This window comes from Notothenia coriiceps, unplaced genomic scaffold (assembly GCF_000735185.1).
Source record: "Notothenia coriiceps isolate Sejong01 unplaced genomic scaffold, NC01 NC01_scaffold00011600, whole genome shotgun sequence".
In the NCBI taxonomy this organism is placed as follows: Eukaryota; Metazoa; Chordata; class Actinopteri; order Perciformes; family Nototheniidae; genus Notothenia; species Notothenia coriiceps.
Window position 1 is genome coordinate 23,352 of NW_011344301.1, and position 18,359 is coordinate 41,710.

The 18,359-nt window shown below is 38.6% G+C and overlaps 2 protein-coding genes across 2 annotated transcripts in view; both read left to right on the plus strand.

Annotated features, from left to right (window-relative positions):
- Window positions 1-4,216: 4,216 nt before the first annotated feature.
- On the plus strand, window positions 4,217-10,346 carry tamm41 (TAM41 mitochondrial translocator assembly and maintenance homolog). The gene is made up of 8 exons (XM_010772719.1): window positions 4,217-4,593; window positions 5,133-5,315; window positions 5,764-5,856; window positions 6,044-6,194; window positions 6,870-7,015; window positions 8,416-8,581; window positions 8,778-8,840; window positions 9,314-10,346. The coding sequence occupies exons 1-8, from the start codon at window positions 4,456-4,458 to the stop codon at window positions 9,403-9,405; spliced, it is 1,032 nt and encodes a 343-aa protein (XP_010771021.1). The 5' UTR covers window positions 4,217-4,455; the 3' UTR covers window positions 9,406-10,346.
- Window positions 10,347-11,628: 1,282 nt separating this feature from the next.
- Window positions 11,629-18,359, plus strand: part of vgll4b (vestigial-like family member 4b) — a 34,444-nt gene continuing 27,713 nt past the window's right edge. Inside the window, exons 1-2 of the mRNA XM_010772721.1 lie at window positions 11,629-11,783; window positions 13,253-13,326. Coding sequence (XP_010771023.1) covers window positions 13,263-13,326 — 64 coding nt within the window. The 5' untranslated portion in view covers window positions 11,629-11,783; window positions 13,253-13,262. The remainder of the gene's footprint in view (window positions 11,784-13,252; window positions 13,327-18,359) is intronic.

Sequence of the window (18,359 nt, forward strand, 5' to 3'; positions counted from 1 at the left end):
TTTGTAAATAATAATAAATAAAATAAAATCAATGAAAAAATATTAACAATACATAAAAACGATTTATACAAAAAAAGAACAAGTACATTTCTGTTTTTGAAACACATATTGTATAATAAATAATACCTTACTGACTTGTTGACTTAAACACTCAGAATTGCCATTCTTTTGCCTGCAAGTCACTCGATACACCCCTCATATGACAGCTGAGAGAAACATCACTTGTTAATGCTGATGATGGCATGGGCGTTCTTGGACATTGTTAGAACTCAGGTAGTTTTAATTAACTTCAGCTTTTGAGAAGCTTCTTCTGCGAAGCCACGTCACTGGATTAGTGACTTGCGATCTTGCAGCCACCACATATTATGGATTAAACCTCCTCAGGTTCTTCCTTTTCCAAGAACACCACAGTTATCAGGGTGGTCATTGTGGGTTAGGGGAGGTTGGAAGTATCAGCTCCAGGTGCCCAACTCTTTTCCATTCTATGGTCTGATGTCCGCCAGAAGCTCAGGTGTGTTGACTCAGGGTTTTGACACTGCTTTTGTCATGCTCCGTTTCTGGGCAGTTCGGGGACGTTGACAAGCACCCCAAAAACTTTGTTGAATTCTTTAGGTGTTCAAAACGCTCATTGAGGGGAAGTGATGCAAACATAATCCCCCTGTTTGAAAAATGTAACTTCCATCTTTTTTAGGGCATTGGCATTGGCTCATCAGGTAGATTCTAAGAGATGCCTCTTGGTTGACCTCAGCCTCTATTCTCATTGAGGACGCATCCAATCCATGTCCTAACCATGTCTTTAGCATGGATCTGCAAGCAGAGCAATCCAAGTGGCTCTGTAGTCTTCCAGGGTGCCCTTTGTCTTTCTCAGGAGGTAACTGCGATGTCAAGTTGCTTGACAAGACTGCATGACCTTACGACCTGTTTGACTTTCTTTACTGAGGATGTCGTACCCACACACAGTGACAAATGGAGAAGCTGGTAGGACCCACTTGTCAGCCAAAGACTGCCTCGCTATTTGATCATATGTCGCTCGCCTGTCACTGAACCCCTAAGAGTGCTCTGAACTTACTTGTGCCTGATCTCTCACAGCGTACAACCCTAGTTGACCGGATACTCTGCTCTGGTGTCAAGCTTAATTTCAGGTGTGGTGCATGCTTCCAGAATGCAGCTGTGGATGCTGAATACTATTGTAAAAAGCTTTTGGGTAGCAAGTATCCAGTGGGCATCTAGGGAGCTTTTCGCTGGCAATCACTAAACACCAGATGAGAGTGTGTGATTCTTTTGATATTTTTTCCCGAGATATGTGGTATGGCATGCACCCCTTTTGACTTTAGCAACGTTGTTCTTTCATTACAGGGTCAAACATTGCATCAGCTCCACTTCTTTAAGGAGTTGCCATGTTGGGTTTGTTGAGTGGTGTCACATTGTTCCCTGAGGGCCCATGTTTCTCTCAGCAAATGATTGAATGATGGCGACCCAACCTTGTTTCCCACCTCACGCCCATCTCTTCCTTTCTATGTCTGTAAGCGCCATCTCAGTCCTATCAATAGTTTTCCCCTTTGTGTAATCGAAACACTCTAACTCTTTCCATGATGCCATGTGTTTAGTATGTTCTTGAGTGTTATCGTGTGTTTCAGTATTGGTGTCAATTTTCCAGTCATTTAGTCCTGCACTGATTAATTTGTATTCCTTCTGGGAGAACAGCTTGCAGCAAAAACAGTGCATATGATTATTTTCTTGAGTCAAAACATTATTAGGATTTGTGTAGCTCTATGTATTTCATAACTCATTATATTCATTTATCTTCAATTCTGGTCTACTTAAAGAAAATTGTTAACCTCTTTAGCAGTGTGTCGAACCATGGGTGTCCGAACATGTAACAATTACTCCTTCCTTTATCAAGGATTTAAAAAACAGAAGTCATTTCATCAATGGTTTATGTTAAAACCTATCATGTTATATTTGAATAATATAGTGTAGGACCATACCTATATAAGGCATATTTATACTTTTTATTTTTCAAAATATCAAACAGATCATGCATTTTAGCCATTCCTCATTTCGCTCAATTTAACACTGTCATTTCATGGGCTGATTCTGAGAGAACAGCAGCATCTACAGGCCTGGCATATGTACTACAGCGTCTCCAGCGCTTTCGAACTGCAATCTCCGTGGCTGTCTCCTCCTGATTGGTGGAGTTGGCCCAATAGCCGTAGCGCCACTTCTGTGACGTCATAGAAGTGTTCAAATCTGGATCAATCTGTATCAGATCAGTTGCAGCCCCTTTTTTAGAGATTTGGGTATGGAGGAAAATAGAGAGGGTTGTGTTTTCTGACACTTGGTGAGTTCCCTGGAACATCGGGGACACATATTCATGTATGAAAGACGTACAAAAGTGCATTTTGCATGATAGGTCACCTTTAAGATTATTCCATGGAATATAACAAAAAGTGTTTCTGATATAAATGATATACCCCACCTTTAAGAGTCTGGTATTTTCTCATGAGGGGGAAGAGTACCAGCAGAGTGCTAAAGTAAATTGGATTTCAAGATTGTTTGTTGTGTGTTCAGACATATAGCCAAATGAGTGCTAGTTGTTTGCCAACACATCACCTTTATTAACTTAATAACGCTAAATGTCAACGTCACTCATTAATAACCAAATTCTATTTTGCAGCTTTAAATCAGCCATGTCAGTTTACTTTTCAACATGCTACTACTGTTACAACACAAATTACACACACAAAAATAACGGAAACCTGAAATAGTGTTTGACTCCTTTAACATGCATGAAATCATGTATCATATAAGGATGATGATATAGATTCACAACATAACAGCAACACTAATTTTAAGAAACAGGGAGGAGGAAATGACTGTAGGCTAGCACAAGGCTTATATGGATTAATATACTTGTCTGAGCATAACCATTAATTCCACATTAAGAGGATGTACTAGTATACTGAATTATTTTACAAATGTGTATTTGTAATTCCACTGGTGCTTCACTGTCGCTGAATGAAGGCACTTTCACAGAGTGAGCGTGTTAGTCAGGATTCAGTGAGATGACCTTATCATTATTCATTTAGCTGAAACATTGGCTCACAGTATTGACTGAGAAGATAATATTTGTCCAACTCTTGACAATCCCATTAGGCTCTGCGGACATATCGCTAAATGTCATAAGACTACATTCAATATTAATTCATCCAAATAGATGTTAACATGGGCGGTTTATGAAGGGGGGAAGAATGATTATAGACTTTTTTGAATTGCAAGGCTGCAGTAGTATTGTCAGATGAATTTCACACTCAGTCCAGATTGATTTAACTTTCAAATATGTGCTTGCTGTCTTTTGATTTAAAGCTGCTATTTGGTTCTAGGCAAAGTTCAATAAGTTGTCATATAAAGGAATAGTTTTGTCACACTAGGTTTGAACGCAGTATTTGCTTTCATTGTTTCACAGGATGTACAATAAAGTACTTCAAGCCCCACACACTGCTCTAAAATGTGATCTTAACAAGAGCAATAACTACCATCACATGATTAAATACATGAAGATAGATTTTTATCAAATGTACAGTGGAATACAACATTTACACTCTAAAGAAAATGAAACTTGAGGATAGAAATTAAATGAAAAGCCCAAACAAAATCCGGCTTTTAAAAATGTCAAGTTAACGCCTTAACACATGCATACATTTACATGCACATACATGTAGCTATTGTGATTTATTATATGAGATAACAAAGGTTAGCAAAAAGTAAAAAGAGAAGGAAATACAATCCGTGTGGTTTCAAATCTTCCTAGAGTTCAGTAAAAACTCCTTTTTAACTATTCCTTTTGGTGGGACTTCACATAACACAACACAGCAGCAGACCCTGGCTGCTGCAGGTACCTTCTGATCTGAGTGCACACGGCCCTCCATATAAATCAGCATTACCTCATTTCCACCTAGCTAAACTTGGTCGAAAACCTCCCTCTGCTGGTTGAATATAGAGCTGTTAAAATGTACTAAAACTGTTGTAAAAAGATGCAGTGTGTTGCCCAGCATATAAATCACAAGTGTAATCGACCATAAACGCAACTACATGCAAAATATCACGCACAATGACAATAGTCGGTATTTTCGCAGTTTAACCGCTCAGTTTGCTTACCTTCCATGTCGAACTCAATTTCCCATGAGCCTCCAGGCGGGAGCGTGAACAGTGACGTCAATTTAAGTCGACTGTCAAGCGCACAGCTGACAAACTGACCTGCTGATGCACGATAAAAGTCTCAATTTTAGTGCTTCTCAGGCATGCAGTCGTATTTACTGTCACTGATACTTTCAGTCTGAAATGTATCTCTTAGTTTATGTGGCCGAAGCTTCTTTTTACTCTTCATCTAGTCGATTACTCCGCTTTTAGCCGAGCTTGTGTTGTTGCTGGAAAGCTATCTACAACTAGTTCAAAATGAGTATTCCAGCTCTAAATAACACCGGCGTGGTCTACAGACGGATCTTATCACAGTTTCCACAGGACTTCAGTTTAGCTTTTGCTTATGGATCTGGCGTTTTCAAACAACAAGGCACCAACCAAGGTCAAATGGGGGTAAGTGACATTACTGTGAACTCTGATCACAACATTGAAACTTGCACTGTAAGTTAATTGTACAACAGTGAACTACAGGCTATCTAGCATGCCAATGCTTAAATAAATGTCCGAATAATGGTCCATTTTCAGTGAAGGAGACACTTATCTCTTGTGATGTATTTCCTGCACTCCGTTGTTGTTGTTGTTGTTGTTGTTATTGTTATTGTCCCATGTTACAGGGCTTTGTGGGGTTTTAGCCCCTCACACACACACACAGACAGACAGACAGACAGACAGACAGACACACTGAAATGTACATATTTTTAGGTTAAAGGCATTTACATTTGAGGCTTAGTATATGTCCCAAGTGTATGAAGTGATAAACATTGGTGGTGTTAGAATTTGCTCAGTTTTATTAATTTGCGAAACAGAACATGATTGGATCTCAATATGATTTCAATGAAAGATGATAAACTACAGTTAATGTTAGAGATGTATCTTAATTACTTGAACAACAAAATGTAATACCGTTGTGTTTACCTTTTTAATGCTTTCAGAAAAACATGCTTGATTTTGTATTTGCTGTGGACGATCCAGTGACATGGCACACCATGAATCTGCTGCAGAATCGCAAACACTACTCCATCCTCAAGCTGCTGGGCCCAACAACCATCAGCTCCGTGCAAAATGACCATGGGGCGTCTGTATACTACAACACACTGGTGCCTGTGGACGGGAGGGTAAAGGACTTCTCTAGATTTATACATTTAATGCTTTTTTCCTGCACCAACGCTACAGTCCACAATGACTTTTTTTTCTCATGTAGAAGCTGTCGAGATGTTGTTAATAATAATTTCTCCATATGTGTGTCATAAGCAGTCATGTTTTTGTGCTTGGTCGGATTTAAGTGTTTGATTTAAGCAGCAGAAGGTTTTTAGCAGAAATAATGATCTTCTATTTTTTATTTCAAATAGCTTTATTAGCATGACCGTAATGACATACAGTATTGCCAAAACTTTGTACAATCTACATGAATAAATAATCTATAAAGCATATCAGGAAATAATACATAAAAATAACATGCATTTGCTTTTCCTCCACATCCTGAAACTGTATTCAAGGTTGTTGTGTTGTTGTTGTCTAGCTAGACTTTGTTAACTTTTAATAAACTTCTCCTCTTCCTTTTAGATCATCAAATATGGTGTGATAGGTACAGAGTGCCTCATAGATGACCTGATGCACTGGAAGACCATGTATGTTGCTGGACGACTTCACAAACCAGTCAGTATCATGAATCATTTTCTTTGACAAAAGTTAATTAAAATAACAGTTAAATGTTCATTTCATTAAAGAATTCCTGACAGACATTTTCACATTTGAATACCTATTCACTTAAATCTTCAGGTGTTGCATATGTGTGTTTTATGTTTGCATCCATGAACATGTGTGTCTTTGTGTACCCACGCAGGTGAAAATGCTGCTGCAGAATGAGAATGGAAAGCTCCGTGCTGCTCTGGTGGCCAACCTGAAGAGTGCTGTGACAGCCTCCTTCCTCATGCTGCCAGAGAGCTTCAGTGAGGAGGACCTCTTCATGCAGATAGCTGGGCTCTCTTATGCTGGTAACTTGCTCGTACTACGACAAAAGCTGGAAGAAGATTAAACACATACACATTCATAAGATGCATACAGGCTTCGACACAAGATGACCAAATCAGTTGTATTACTTATACAGAGAAGAGGAGTCCAGACAGAGATGTGAAACTAAGTTCACTTTTCTAATTCTCTCCCACTTGCACACACACTTATTACTGTTGTTATAAAAAGAACTGATAATTATATCCGGTTTCTTTTGGCTTTTTGATATTAATGCAAGTACAGTGCCCTCAGCAGGGTTCTGAATCAGTTGACTGGTGTATCTATAACATTTATAAGACTGATGGTTCTATTTCCCACAACTAATGGTGTTGATTTGTACAGATAATGTGACAGTTAATGTTGCTCCTATAAAATATTGACATGCTAAGAATGTGCTTACAAAGGGAGTGTTACCATATAGATTCATGAGTTACAGAAGCAGAAGGTAAAGTAATGAACATGGATCACTCCATTTTTTTTAAACTGGAAACTGAACATCAGATGTTTAACATCTCAGCGTGTGTTACAGCCCTGCTCCTGAAACACCCTCTGGGGATCAATAAAAGCTTATCTTATCTCATCTTAGTACAGCGTAGAGTAGATTAAAACTGTAAAGTATTTAACGCTTAAGGGAAAACATTTTGTCTGTGCCTTCTCAGGGGATTTTAGAATGGTGATCGGAGAAGATAAATCCAAGGTGGCCAATATCGTCAAAGACAACATTCAGCACTTCCGGATTCTGTACAGCAACATCCTACGGGACTGCCCTCAAGTGGTGTACAAATCTCAACAAGGGCAACTGGAGGTAAAGAATGTCACACACAAATGCGCTCACCTACCACACTTTAATCATCTCACCTGATATGTGAGCAACAATGTGCTTTGTCTTCAGTTTCTCCTTGTTTAAAATGCCTGTCTCAAATATCCATGTGAATAGCTACTCTTACGGTTAATTCTTCATATTAATCTTTTGTGAATTTTCAAGGCATTTGATGTATAAACCGAGATTTAATACCAACTTGACAGAATGCATTTCAAATGTAATAATGTGATATTTTAGATATGTTACAGAACTATTTGCAAAAACATACAGGCATTCATTATTGTCATAAAATGCTTCCTTTTACTAACTTAAAAAATACATTATTCCTGCCTTTTCAGTGAAAATAGGAACAAAGCTTTGACCTGAGTTGTACAAGGTGTTGTCAAAGACTTGGCAGTAAACTCTAAATAGGGTATAACCTGTGGGACTTACTGTGTTAATGATTATTACATGGGAGATGTGTGTACGTGTCTGTTTGCACATTTATTGGCATGAGTACATATTTCTCTTCAATTTATTGGTGTAAGGTTTATTTTCATAATTTATTTTAACTTTGCCACCACTCCTTGTTTTACCAAGTAAATACTGGTCACACCAGCCTGGAAAAACAGGAATGAGTGGTTAGGAGGGTGTAAAGTGTGTGAGTTACACAACTTGCACAGTGAACAACAATGCTTCCATGCACAAACCAACTCTAAACTTTGTACAGTGATGTTTCCGACTACTGGCAGTGTATTATCTCAAATATTTCTCTCAGTCATGCATCTTGTTGCAAGGCTGTGATGTTTTAATTGTTGAGTATTTAAAGTTTCTCCCACTCCAATCATTTCTACTAAACATGGTAGTTGGATTATCTTGATATGCATTAATACCTGCAATAACAATGCACTCTGGTTATCGGTCTACATTTTTGTTGACTTCTCACAAGAGATCTGTGGATCTGATAGTTGAGATTGTGCATTGTCTGGCCGATTTATCAAGCTACTGTCAGTAGGATTAAGAAAAAGCTACAGGCAAAGGAAAAACCAATAACCTTTTGGAGCGGATGTGAATAACTTGACAGGTGCATTTATTATGTTTCACTTATAGGGGATTTGTGCTGCTTTCATTTTGAGTTGGATACAAACCCCTCAAGTTTACAAATACAATAATAACACGTTGTTTAAACGCTCCAAGCAATAAAATACAAAAAAAAAACCTTTGGAACATTCCTGTTGTATCAACTTTGCTCACGAAGACCAAAGTTGTTAGAACAACTTCCCAACTCAAGAAAATGGGGACATTCTGAGGAGAATTTGAATGCACCACGCTGGTCTCGATGGTGGTCTGAACTCTCTGGCTGCCATTCAAGTTTATTCTTTTTTTTTTTGTTGTGCCTGCAGGTTGACAAAAGCCCAGAGGGTCAGTTTATCCAGCTAATGGCATTGCCTCGGACCCTTCAGCAAAGGATTACAAAGCTGGTGGATCCTCCGGGGAAAAACCGAGATGTGGAGGAGATCCTGCTGCAGGTGGCTCAGGACCCGGACTGCGGAGCTGTCGTTCAACAAGGTTCGGACTAAAGAATCAGTTATGGATGTAGAAAAGAGAGAGGGGCAGGCAGGCAGAGAAAGAAGGAGAATGATACTTAGGATGTTTCATTCAAATTCACTAAATGCTACAGATAACGGGTGATATTGTGTGTGGTGAACATTAAATAAGGTAGGATTAGGCTACAAATGAATAATATGTTTTTGCTTCTTCTCAGGTATCTCATCTATAGTGAAAACCTCCAGTATAACACAGAGTATCAAAGGGATTGCTACAGCTGGTAAGCACTCATAGTTTAAGGAATACACTTATTTATTTGCATGCCCAGAGTTACAGAAGAATATTAATAGTACTCTCATGTTTGTATGCTAACATTGGAGCTAAAACACTTAGCTTAGAATAAAGACAGCACACCTGCATGGCTCTGTCAAAAGGTAACAAATTCACTTTAACAGCATAAACATTTGTTTAATATGTATGAAAAATGTGTTCAATTAATAGGTGCTGGAAAGTGTATTTTATTACGTTTGGACATAATTAGGCTAGTTTTTTACCCCTTTAGAGAGTATTTGTGCTAAGCTAACAGGTTGCAGGCTGTAGCTTAATATCTGCTGTACAGATACAAGAAGGTTGTCAATCTAACTCTCGGCAAGAAAACATTTATAATGTCAAGATGTCTTCCACTATGTATTAAGAATAGTTAATATAGTGTTACTTTAATGTGTTTGTTAAAGTTAAGTATGTCCTCCACAGGCTTATGGAAGACGGTGTCGTACAGCTCCAAGAAGCTGATGAAGATGTGGAAGGGCTGGAGAAGGAAGCCTTCAGTCTCACAGATGTCCTGATCCTGTCTGTTCACCAGCTGTTTCTCTATAAACTGTCCGCACAACAACGAACTTCCATCCTTCAATTTTTACCCTGACACACTGCTGAAAGAATCACACACTTACCTCCTGTTATATCACCTTATAGCCTCCATGAAGGGGATCACTGTGCGGGTCTGTGTTTGAAAAGTGTAGACTAACTGCCCTTTATCATGCAATACATAGAAGTTGTACGAACAAAGGGTGACATTTCAAGAGCCTGTCTGAATTAGGGCTGACATTTAATGTTTCTACAGATGGAACCTTTCCGCATAATGACACTTTTGAATTATGGTATAGTGTAAGATCCATTTTCTGTGTGGACAGCCATATGACGGGCAGCTTGGAGATTAAAAAGATATTTATGTGGGTCACTTTCATCTTTTGCAGAGAGAGGGCTTTATTGAACTGTCTACAGATGTGGGCACTCACTTTTTATCCTAAACTAACTCAAGATCTCCAATCTTTCATTACTTCACTGCCACCTTGCTATAAGCTGGGCATTAAGACAACAGGAGTTCTTTAATGTGGAAATTCTGATTACTTTCCCTCCTGATAACTTGCTTTGGTCTTTGAAATATCAATTTAATAAAACATTTATTCGACATCAATTAGCATGACTCTGTTCTTAGTAGGTTTTAGAGTTTTATTATTTCATGTATTGAAGCACATTGCAAGGACTAGTTACAGAGGGTTTGTGGATTCAATTCTGAACATCATATCTTGTATGCTTTGAAACGTCAACATCTACTTCATAAGGATTGCCTGTCATATGTTATTCCTATTCCTCATTAGATTCTCTTGAATTACTCAATTTGGATTCCTGATTTTCTACAACCCGGAGGGATTCATTTAGAGCTTACTAGACTGACATATTTGAAGTGAACTACAATTTTATAAATTTATTTTGAGAACATTATTTTAGTATTTTTCTTACTGTATAATAAAAAGGTAACAATTAATTGGTCAAAATTGATCATATTCATAGATGTTTTTCACTTCAGATATTTAGACTTCATAGCAAGAAAAGCTCAGATGTAATTAATGACAATACTAATGACTGTATTGAATTTAGTGCAATTTAGGCATAATTCCCTGGTCTCAAACTGGAAAAAAGCTATAATTGTTGTCATAACTCGTTGCTTTGAATACAAGACAGGTCTCCTAATGTATGTCGAAATTGGCCATTAAAAAAAGATTATCATAATTTAATAAAATCGTAATTTAATGGGAGGATTTTCTCTTTTTAAAAAAAAAAAGATTTTCTTTTAATCAGTGTTGTCATACTTATACACTGTCCTGTTTCATCCCATCGGCATCAGTATGCAAACAGCACCACTCCCTGTTACTTGTTTTCTTTTTTTCCACTTTTTAATTAGAAACTTCCGCATGAGTCATGCTTCACAACTGACTTCAGTTATGGACAAATGATTGTGTCCTGTCTTTCACTGCATTTTTTTTAATGAATCTCTGTGTATTTACTAGGCCAAAAAACCTAAAACATAACATAAGATAAAATACCTCAGTGGTGCATGATTAATATTCCACTTAAACACCGAATGGGATCATTCGACCTCTATTGTGACCACTGTAGAATGTGAAATAAGTCATCAAGCATTCAAAATATGTCTGCACTAATATAAATGTAGTTGTGAGCAGATATTATTTCTTCATTAGCACCATTACATGACTGCATACAACTACAATATAGTGTTATTACTTATCCATTTAATATTAATTATAAAAGCTAAGTATGGGGCTAAATATATGTGTCGTGTAATGTTAACATTGACACAATAATGTATAATAGAATATGCAGTTTAAGAATAACAACTAAGGAAGATTAAAATAATAAACTGAAAGGTTGATGGTTAACTGACTGGCTTATAGCCTACATAGGTGACTTATAAAGTGGCTGTTAAGGGAGGGAGCTCTCCTTAATCACCTGCTAAATGTTTCACAAGACTCCTGAGAGGTAAACAGTGACAGCAGCCTAACCTTCAGGGGACGTGATGCAATGCGTCATTAACATAATATATGCTGATATCATCGCTGCAGTGCTCCACCAATCAACGCGCTTTACTTTCACCACCTGCTAGGAACTGAATTCCATCATTCCAGGCATTCCTGCCCTGCTCCCTCCTCCTCCTCCCTCCTCCTCCTCCCTCCTCCACCACCTCCTCCTCTTCCTCGTTTAGCCTACAACCAAGTTTGTCCCGACTGCTACTATTGTCTCCCCTCGTACTGCCCCGTGTAACCGCCGCCTTTTGTTTTGTGTCTCGTTGGAATATACGTCTTGTTTTTGTTTTCCTGTGTGGATACTATCATACTGGACGATACCAAAGTGGCGTTTGAAGGAGGTATGTGCTTCAGTCATGAAGTCTGACTGACTTGTTTCGGGTTTGTAGGGTGATAGTGCGCTCTTTTTCTTGAGTCCAACGCTACGAATTCAGTCCGTTTATTTTTGTGAAATAGTCAGCATGTGTATGGAGACAGCTTTGTAAACACATGGCTGGGATAATATCCGCCTCGTTTTACTAAGGTTGAAATTTCATTCACGACGTGGAGCAGATTTGCGGGTTCCCTAACTTTCTCTTGTCAGGAAACAGCATGCTTTTCTCCAGGGATCTGGGGATTTGTGTCCCTTCTGTGGTTGTTGTGGAGAGGAGTCAAACTAATCACTGAAGTAAGAAGCGATAGGTTCCTTTGGATAGATCTTAAAAGAACGATGAGGAAGCACTGAGTCAGGCTGATATAGATAGCCTGCAGCACTGGTGGGAATAAAAGTGGACGCACTTGCTGCTAATAATAATAATCGCTTTCATTTTTGCCCGGGTCATGGTCCTATAAAAGTTTGTGGCGTTTCTTTGGGCGCACCAAGTAAACCGTGCCGTGTTGTGACGTGATACAGGACAACACACCTGGAACGTTTGCAGTTAAGTCTGAATTTGCAGTAGTAAGTTCGTATTGCTATCGTTCTCAAAACGCTTTTTTCCTGTAGAAATGAGGGAAAGGTATCTCAGGAATGCAGAAAGAGGGAAGAGAAGCGCGCTGAAGCGTTTTCTCCACAATTGCCTCTCATAGCACAGCTAAACTGAAGGCTCAGCACTGAAGGACAAACAAATCCCCAAAAGTGCTAAAACTATTTGGAGGACAGAGCCTAACTTTCACAGGAAGGTCACAATTATTAAATCAAACTATACAGTAACAATTAACTAGTATTAATACCATTTAAAGGGAGCATTACTACAAATAAGTTCTTCATTCAAACTTAACTAAAGTACAATTGGAGAAGCATTATGCCAAGGTATAATAAGTATAACAAGTTTAGTTTATTAATCCATTGGTTGTTCAACAGAATACTTATCCACAACTATTATTGATTATTGTGAAAGTCAATTTTTGAAAGCCAAAATGTACTGATTCCAGCCTCTTGATTATGGTTATGACATTTTTCTAACAGATGATTCGACTGAGAAATGCATTGGTAAAATATCTCTTTGAAAATAATTGTTTCAAATGTTTTAGTCAGTCATTTAGTTTGTGCAAATCACATCAAATCAGGGAATACTTCTACTTAGACCTTAGACATTAAGAACTGATCGGTTGACCGTATTTCATTAAATGTTTTTTCATTAAAAAAAGGCTATTTCTCAAACAATTTGGTGTCTACCAACACTCAGATATTGATTGATTCTGGTGTCTGAATGTGTTTCAAATGTTACGACTCGAGCTCTTAATAAACTGGCCTCTATCAGATATTAACTTTTTAATTGTTTAAGAGATGAAAGCCACACATGTTGACAGTGCCCTCCCCTCTGTCCCATAGGCATCCAAGCATGGAGACACCACTGGATGTTCTGTCAAGAGCAGCATCATTTGTTCATGCCAATGAAGAGGAAAGTAAGTTTTATCAGTTTTATCACTTCCTCCTATGTTTGTGTGTCTGCAGTTTTACTCCCATTCTGTCTCGCTGTGTAAAAGCTGCCCTGTGGACAAATGATTTCTGAGATTAGAGTTGCCATTGATAAAGTGCAACATTATGTTCACCCATAAGCCTCGGCTCTGTTTTCTGACATTAGACAATAGGCGTCTTTGTGCTGTGCAAGCTTGCAGTTGCAGATACACAGGCAAATAAGACCAACCGCCCTCAACTGCCATTAGCTTTAACTCAGTGGCTTGCTTGTGTTAACCTGCTTTCACTGGAATCAGGGTTGGGTGGATCTCTGTCTCATTATCTGTCTCCAACTCTGTGTCTCTGACATTGTGTCTGTGGCGCTGTCTGGTTGATCCCTCTCCATCTTTTCTCTTATTTTCTTCGCAGACCTCCTGTCTCTGTCTTCTTCTGGCTTTTCATTTATTTTCTCTCTCAATCATGTCTATGGACTTGCTTGAAAAAAAAATTCCTTCCGAGATTAAGAGCCAAAGATAATTGATACACAGTTGTTTTCTTTCTTTATAGTATTTTCTGATTTTAGCAGATTATGTGTCATTGCTATCTGGCTGTGCATTACTTTATTTCTTTTTTTAATTTAGGAACAATTTTGTTCTTTTTAAGTGGATTTGTTTGTAATGATGGAATTTGAAGCTACAAAAGCATCAGAGAGTACGATTAGAGTTTTTAAAGAAAACTCAATTAATGTACTGAACTTTAAAAAGAGAAATTAACATTAATATTAACAGCTGTGCATTTCTACCATTTCTACCAATCCCTCATTTAAAGTTGTCCGTCTTTTCGGAGTTGCATGATAATTGAATACCATGGGATAGTCAATATACAAAGAGCAACGTGTTGAAAATTGCTTGTTTAATGGTAGACTGGGAAAATGAAGAAAGGTCTCCAGCTGTAACGTCTCCCATGTCATCGTTTTGTTCCCATAATACTTCAGCTTAAATGAGCTGAATATCAGCTTCCTTGCACTTTTGAGCAGAATGGCATGGGATCTCTCCTCCCCTCCTCAGCCTCCTCCCCTGCTCCCTCGGTCCCCTGCAGTGTTATTGTTTTTTCCTCTGCGCTGATGTCACTTTTTGTTGTGGGTCGTGCATGGCCTCATTGTCCAAAGACAATGCACTCGACCTGTTTCCACAATAGTGCGGGACAAATGGGTGAGCCAGCCAACCTACTAACCAACCTGCTAGTCTGCCAAACAAACAACCAGGCCAACAGGCTGTTGAGTCAATAACCTCTGCCTACCTGTCTGCAATATGAGCAGCCTCTGGATTGCCTGTGCAGCTCTTTATACCAGAGCAAGAACAGGGAGAGGCTCGGGCCTGCCTTCATAACAGCCGCTCAAACTCAGGAAGACCAAGTGGGGCTTGTCAGGGCCGGCACACACAAACATTTAGAGCTTGAGACGCACTACTGCAGATAACCCATCACTATAAATTGGAAATTAATTTCTCAGAAAATTACACAAATTCTGTCTTGAGGGAAATTGAATTACCGTTCATGAATAATGGATTGATACGCCATAGTCGCTCATCTTGGCTTTAAAGTGGAAAACATACTACAGTACTCTACCAAAATAGAATTGTTAGCCTCAGCCCGGATAAATTGAGACTGCTTATCTTTAATAAAAAATCTGTCTGTGTTTATTAGAGTTTGTACTTTTTAAAACCTTCCGGATTTTTTCAGTTTTAACATAGCGAAGCAAACACAATACTTAACAAGGTATGCCTCATTACTTTAAAGTTTCATACACAAGAATCAGGGATAAAAAGATCTCGTCACTTCATGTGCACAATTTTCAGGTAATGAAATAATATAAGAAATATTTGTATTTCACATTTAATATTCTCCTACAAAGTCAGTTCTTTGTCAGTTTATTTTGTATTAGATAGTTGAGTACCCTCCACTTCATACTAACGCCGTTTTGCACACACACACATTTACACACACATACTGCTGTCTGTGAGCTTCCAGTCGGAGGTCTGTGAACAACAGTAATCACAGGTCTTAAGTCAAATTGACCTGACCTTGAATACACAGTAATTACACACAAACTAAAAAAGCAGTGAAGTAGTCCTTGCCTTATATTTGATGGTGAATGTGGAAAATGCTTAATAGCTTCCGCCACCCCTCCATAGCAATTTTGGTGGATATTTGGAAGATCTTGCAGTGCGCTCCTCCCTTCCTGGAAGCAAACCTGTATTTGAGATCAAATGTTCAAACAGTCTGGGTTGCACTGCAGCCAAGCTCAGAGCCTGTTGTGTCTTTGTTTGCAACTCTATTTTGTTGTTGTTGAATAAAACAGTTTTAGAGTAATTTCTTTGTTTTGAATATACATTTGGAGACACGACCAGTGATCTTACCGTAACTCTGCTTGTTGGGTCTTGGATGTGAGATCAAAGCCAGTCTTTCCAAACAGGGCTGGTGGTTTAGGGCCAGACTAGATGGAATATGGGCCTTTTGTCTCTGACAGGAACTACAGTAAAGAGTCACTGGTGCCAAGAGAAGAAGGTTGGCTAAGATGTGTACAGTACCCTCTGCTCTTCTTCGGCACATGCAGAGACACACATGCTGCTAAATCCTGCTTGTTTGTTTGGAGAAAACATACACACACTTTACAGAATCCCCCCATTGTTACGGTTTCCATGGTTTATTTCCTTGCTCTTGTTGAAGGGAAGCAGTCTATTAAAACATACCATTTTACAATATTCTGTCACAATCTTGTGCTGAAGAACACTTTTAGTTGTGTATATATTACATGTCACTTGTTAGACGCTTTTATCCAAAGCGACTTACATACTCAATACTGTGGACAATCCCCACAGGAGCAATTTGGGGTGAAGTGTCTCAGGGACACAACGACATGCTGACTGCAGTGGGGTTTATATATATATATATTGCATAATAGTGAACAAAATAATAGAAACACCTTACAGTAATTACTTTGTGATACAACAAAACCATAGAGTACATCTGTGAAACATTCAAACAAGCCTTATTCAACATCTATTTTAGATAGTTGGCACATCCTGAGCTTAAAATGTAATTCTTTGTAAGGCTGTATTGGTTGTGTGATGTGTGTCTTGGATTGCATCGCTTATTTCAAGATTGGCGTCTGGGTTGGTAATTTCAGTCTGTTTGTTTATCCACCACTTTGGCCCGGAACTGTGTTATCTCAACAATGATTTGACTGATGATAATCTGTGCAGAGATTGATGGTTGCCACGAGATTACAGTATACCTTTTTTCTCTGATGTTCCTCTGAATCTGACTCTCGTGACATCAGTAGGCCAACTTTGTTTTACATTTTTTCTGCCAAATATCTCAAAAGTAATCGCATATCCATGCAATCATGGATATCCTCAATGTAAGTTTTGTATGGATATGGATCACTGCAAGCTTGGATAATCAGATGTTTAGTATTTAAGGGTGGTGTTAGGCAGCAGTAGAAACTAGTCAGAGCTTGTTGATGCTCGGTAGTGTATAGTCAGATCAACACTGAAAGTGTAATTGGAGAGCTTGCATCATGGCATTTTGTCAAAACCTTGCTGGAGGCTAGCAGTATTCTCAGTGGGAGGTAATTTGACCAAGGACTCATGCATGTGGGTGTGATGGGTTGGGTTTTTTGGGTGTGCTTGGAGCTTTTTTCTACAAGGAGTGGTTTAGCCCTCCAGCATGTCCACGTTTCAGTCAGATATTTCCCATTGCTTTTACTGTAACATAACACAGGTGTTAAGGAACTAAACATAATGGCGTAAGCACACAGCTGGTGAGCAGAACACCTTCTCTGTAACTCATCATCCTCCCTGCAGGGCTTGTTGAGGCGTTTTGAAGTTGAGAGGGTCTAAACTTTAACATATGGTGTGATATTAGTTACCAATCTAGTAATAACAATAACAAGGTGAGCTTTGATGCAATTTAAACAGCCTAAACTCCTGTTTTTATAGGATTGAAGATTTATAGAATTTGTCTATTTAGCCATCGCTTAAACAATGTCATTGTAGGAATAATTTGATTTTCTTGGTCAAGTCAAGTAATTCACTTTTAAGTCCAATCCAGTCTCACTTCATTCCCTTTCTGTCAGGCTTAGCACATGTGGTACTTTTAACACTAAAAGGCAGACATTAATAGTAGCAGCTGTAAGCAGCTCTAAAAAGTATACAAACATTTGAAGCAAAGTGACCCATTCAGACTTATTATCACTTGTTTTGTGCAAGTGTAAGTAGGGAAGTCTTGTCAGTTTTTTACACAAAATTAAGATGAACTTTACTTTTTAACAGTCTTTCTTTTGCAGTAAATACAAGCTACTTTGATCGCACTGACAATGCCTGAGAAGAAATCTACTACAGCTCCCTGATGTTATTAATACATGTAATATTTGTTGCATCTGGCACTTAATGACAAATAGATAATACAATATATTGAATTGAAATATCAGCAGCACGTCCTTCTGCATCTGCAAGGTTAGTCCCATGGCACAGCTGGACTACATATCAGTCCTTTTAACGTCCTCAGTTCTGTATTTTGTCATCATGAATCAAAAATAATTAGTGACATTGTAGAGCACACTGACATTCAGTATGGTTGTGTATACGCGCTGCAGTTTGTGTGTGTGGCCTCAAATGTGGATATGCAATAAAAGATGAAAATGGAGGTGTGTGCCTGCAAGACTACACACTCCATTGTCTCACACCACTGTGTTTTATTGCTAATTTTCCTATCAGTTCCCCAGTCAGTGCCTGTTGCTGTTTTATTGATAAATGAGGTATGATGTCATTAACTGTTGACAGTGTTTGAGTTATCTTTTGGAGGGGCTCAAGGGGTCTGCAGTATATAAAACTTGGTTATCAGCAAAGTTTTTACGAGTGCTTTAACGGTGTCATCGATGCGTAGGTCAAAGTGATGTACAGACGATATGCAGGGTAACACTTTAGCGCTGACTTCATTGTTACACCCCTGCTCTTGTTCTCTCACACCTGCTTTATCT

Bases quoted from the DNA above. Each gene is read 5' to 3' on its own strand.
- tamm41 (XM_010772719.1), top strand. From the start codon at position 4,456: ATGAGTATTCCAGCTCTAAATAACACCGGCGTGGTCTACAGACGGATC. The intron at 6,195-6,869 runs GTAACTTGCTCG...GTGCCTTCTCAG, and splicing joins AGCTGGGCTCTCTTATGCTG to GGGATTTTAGAATGGTGATC. The intron at 8,582-8,777 runs GTTCGGACTAAA...GCTTCTTCTCAG, and splicing joins CGGAGCTGTCGTTCAACAAG to GTATCTCATCTATAGTGAAA.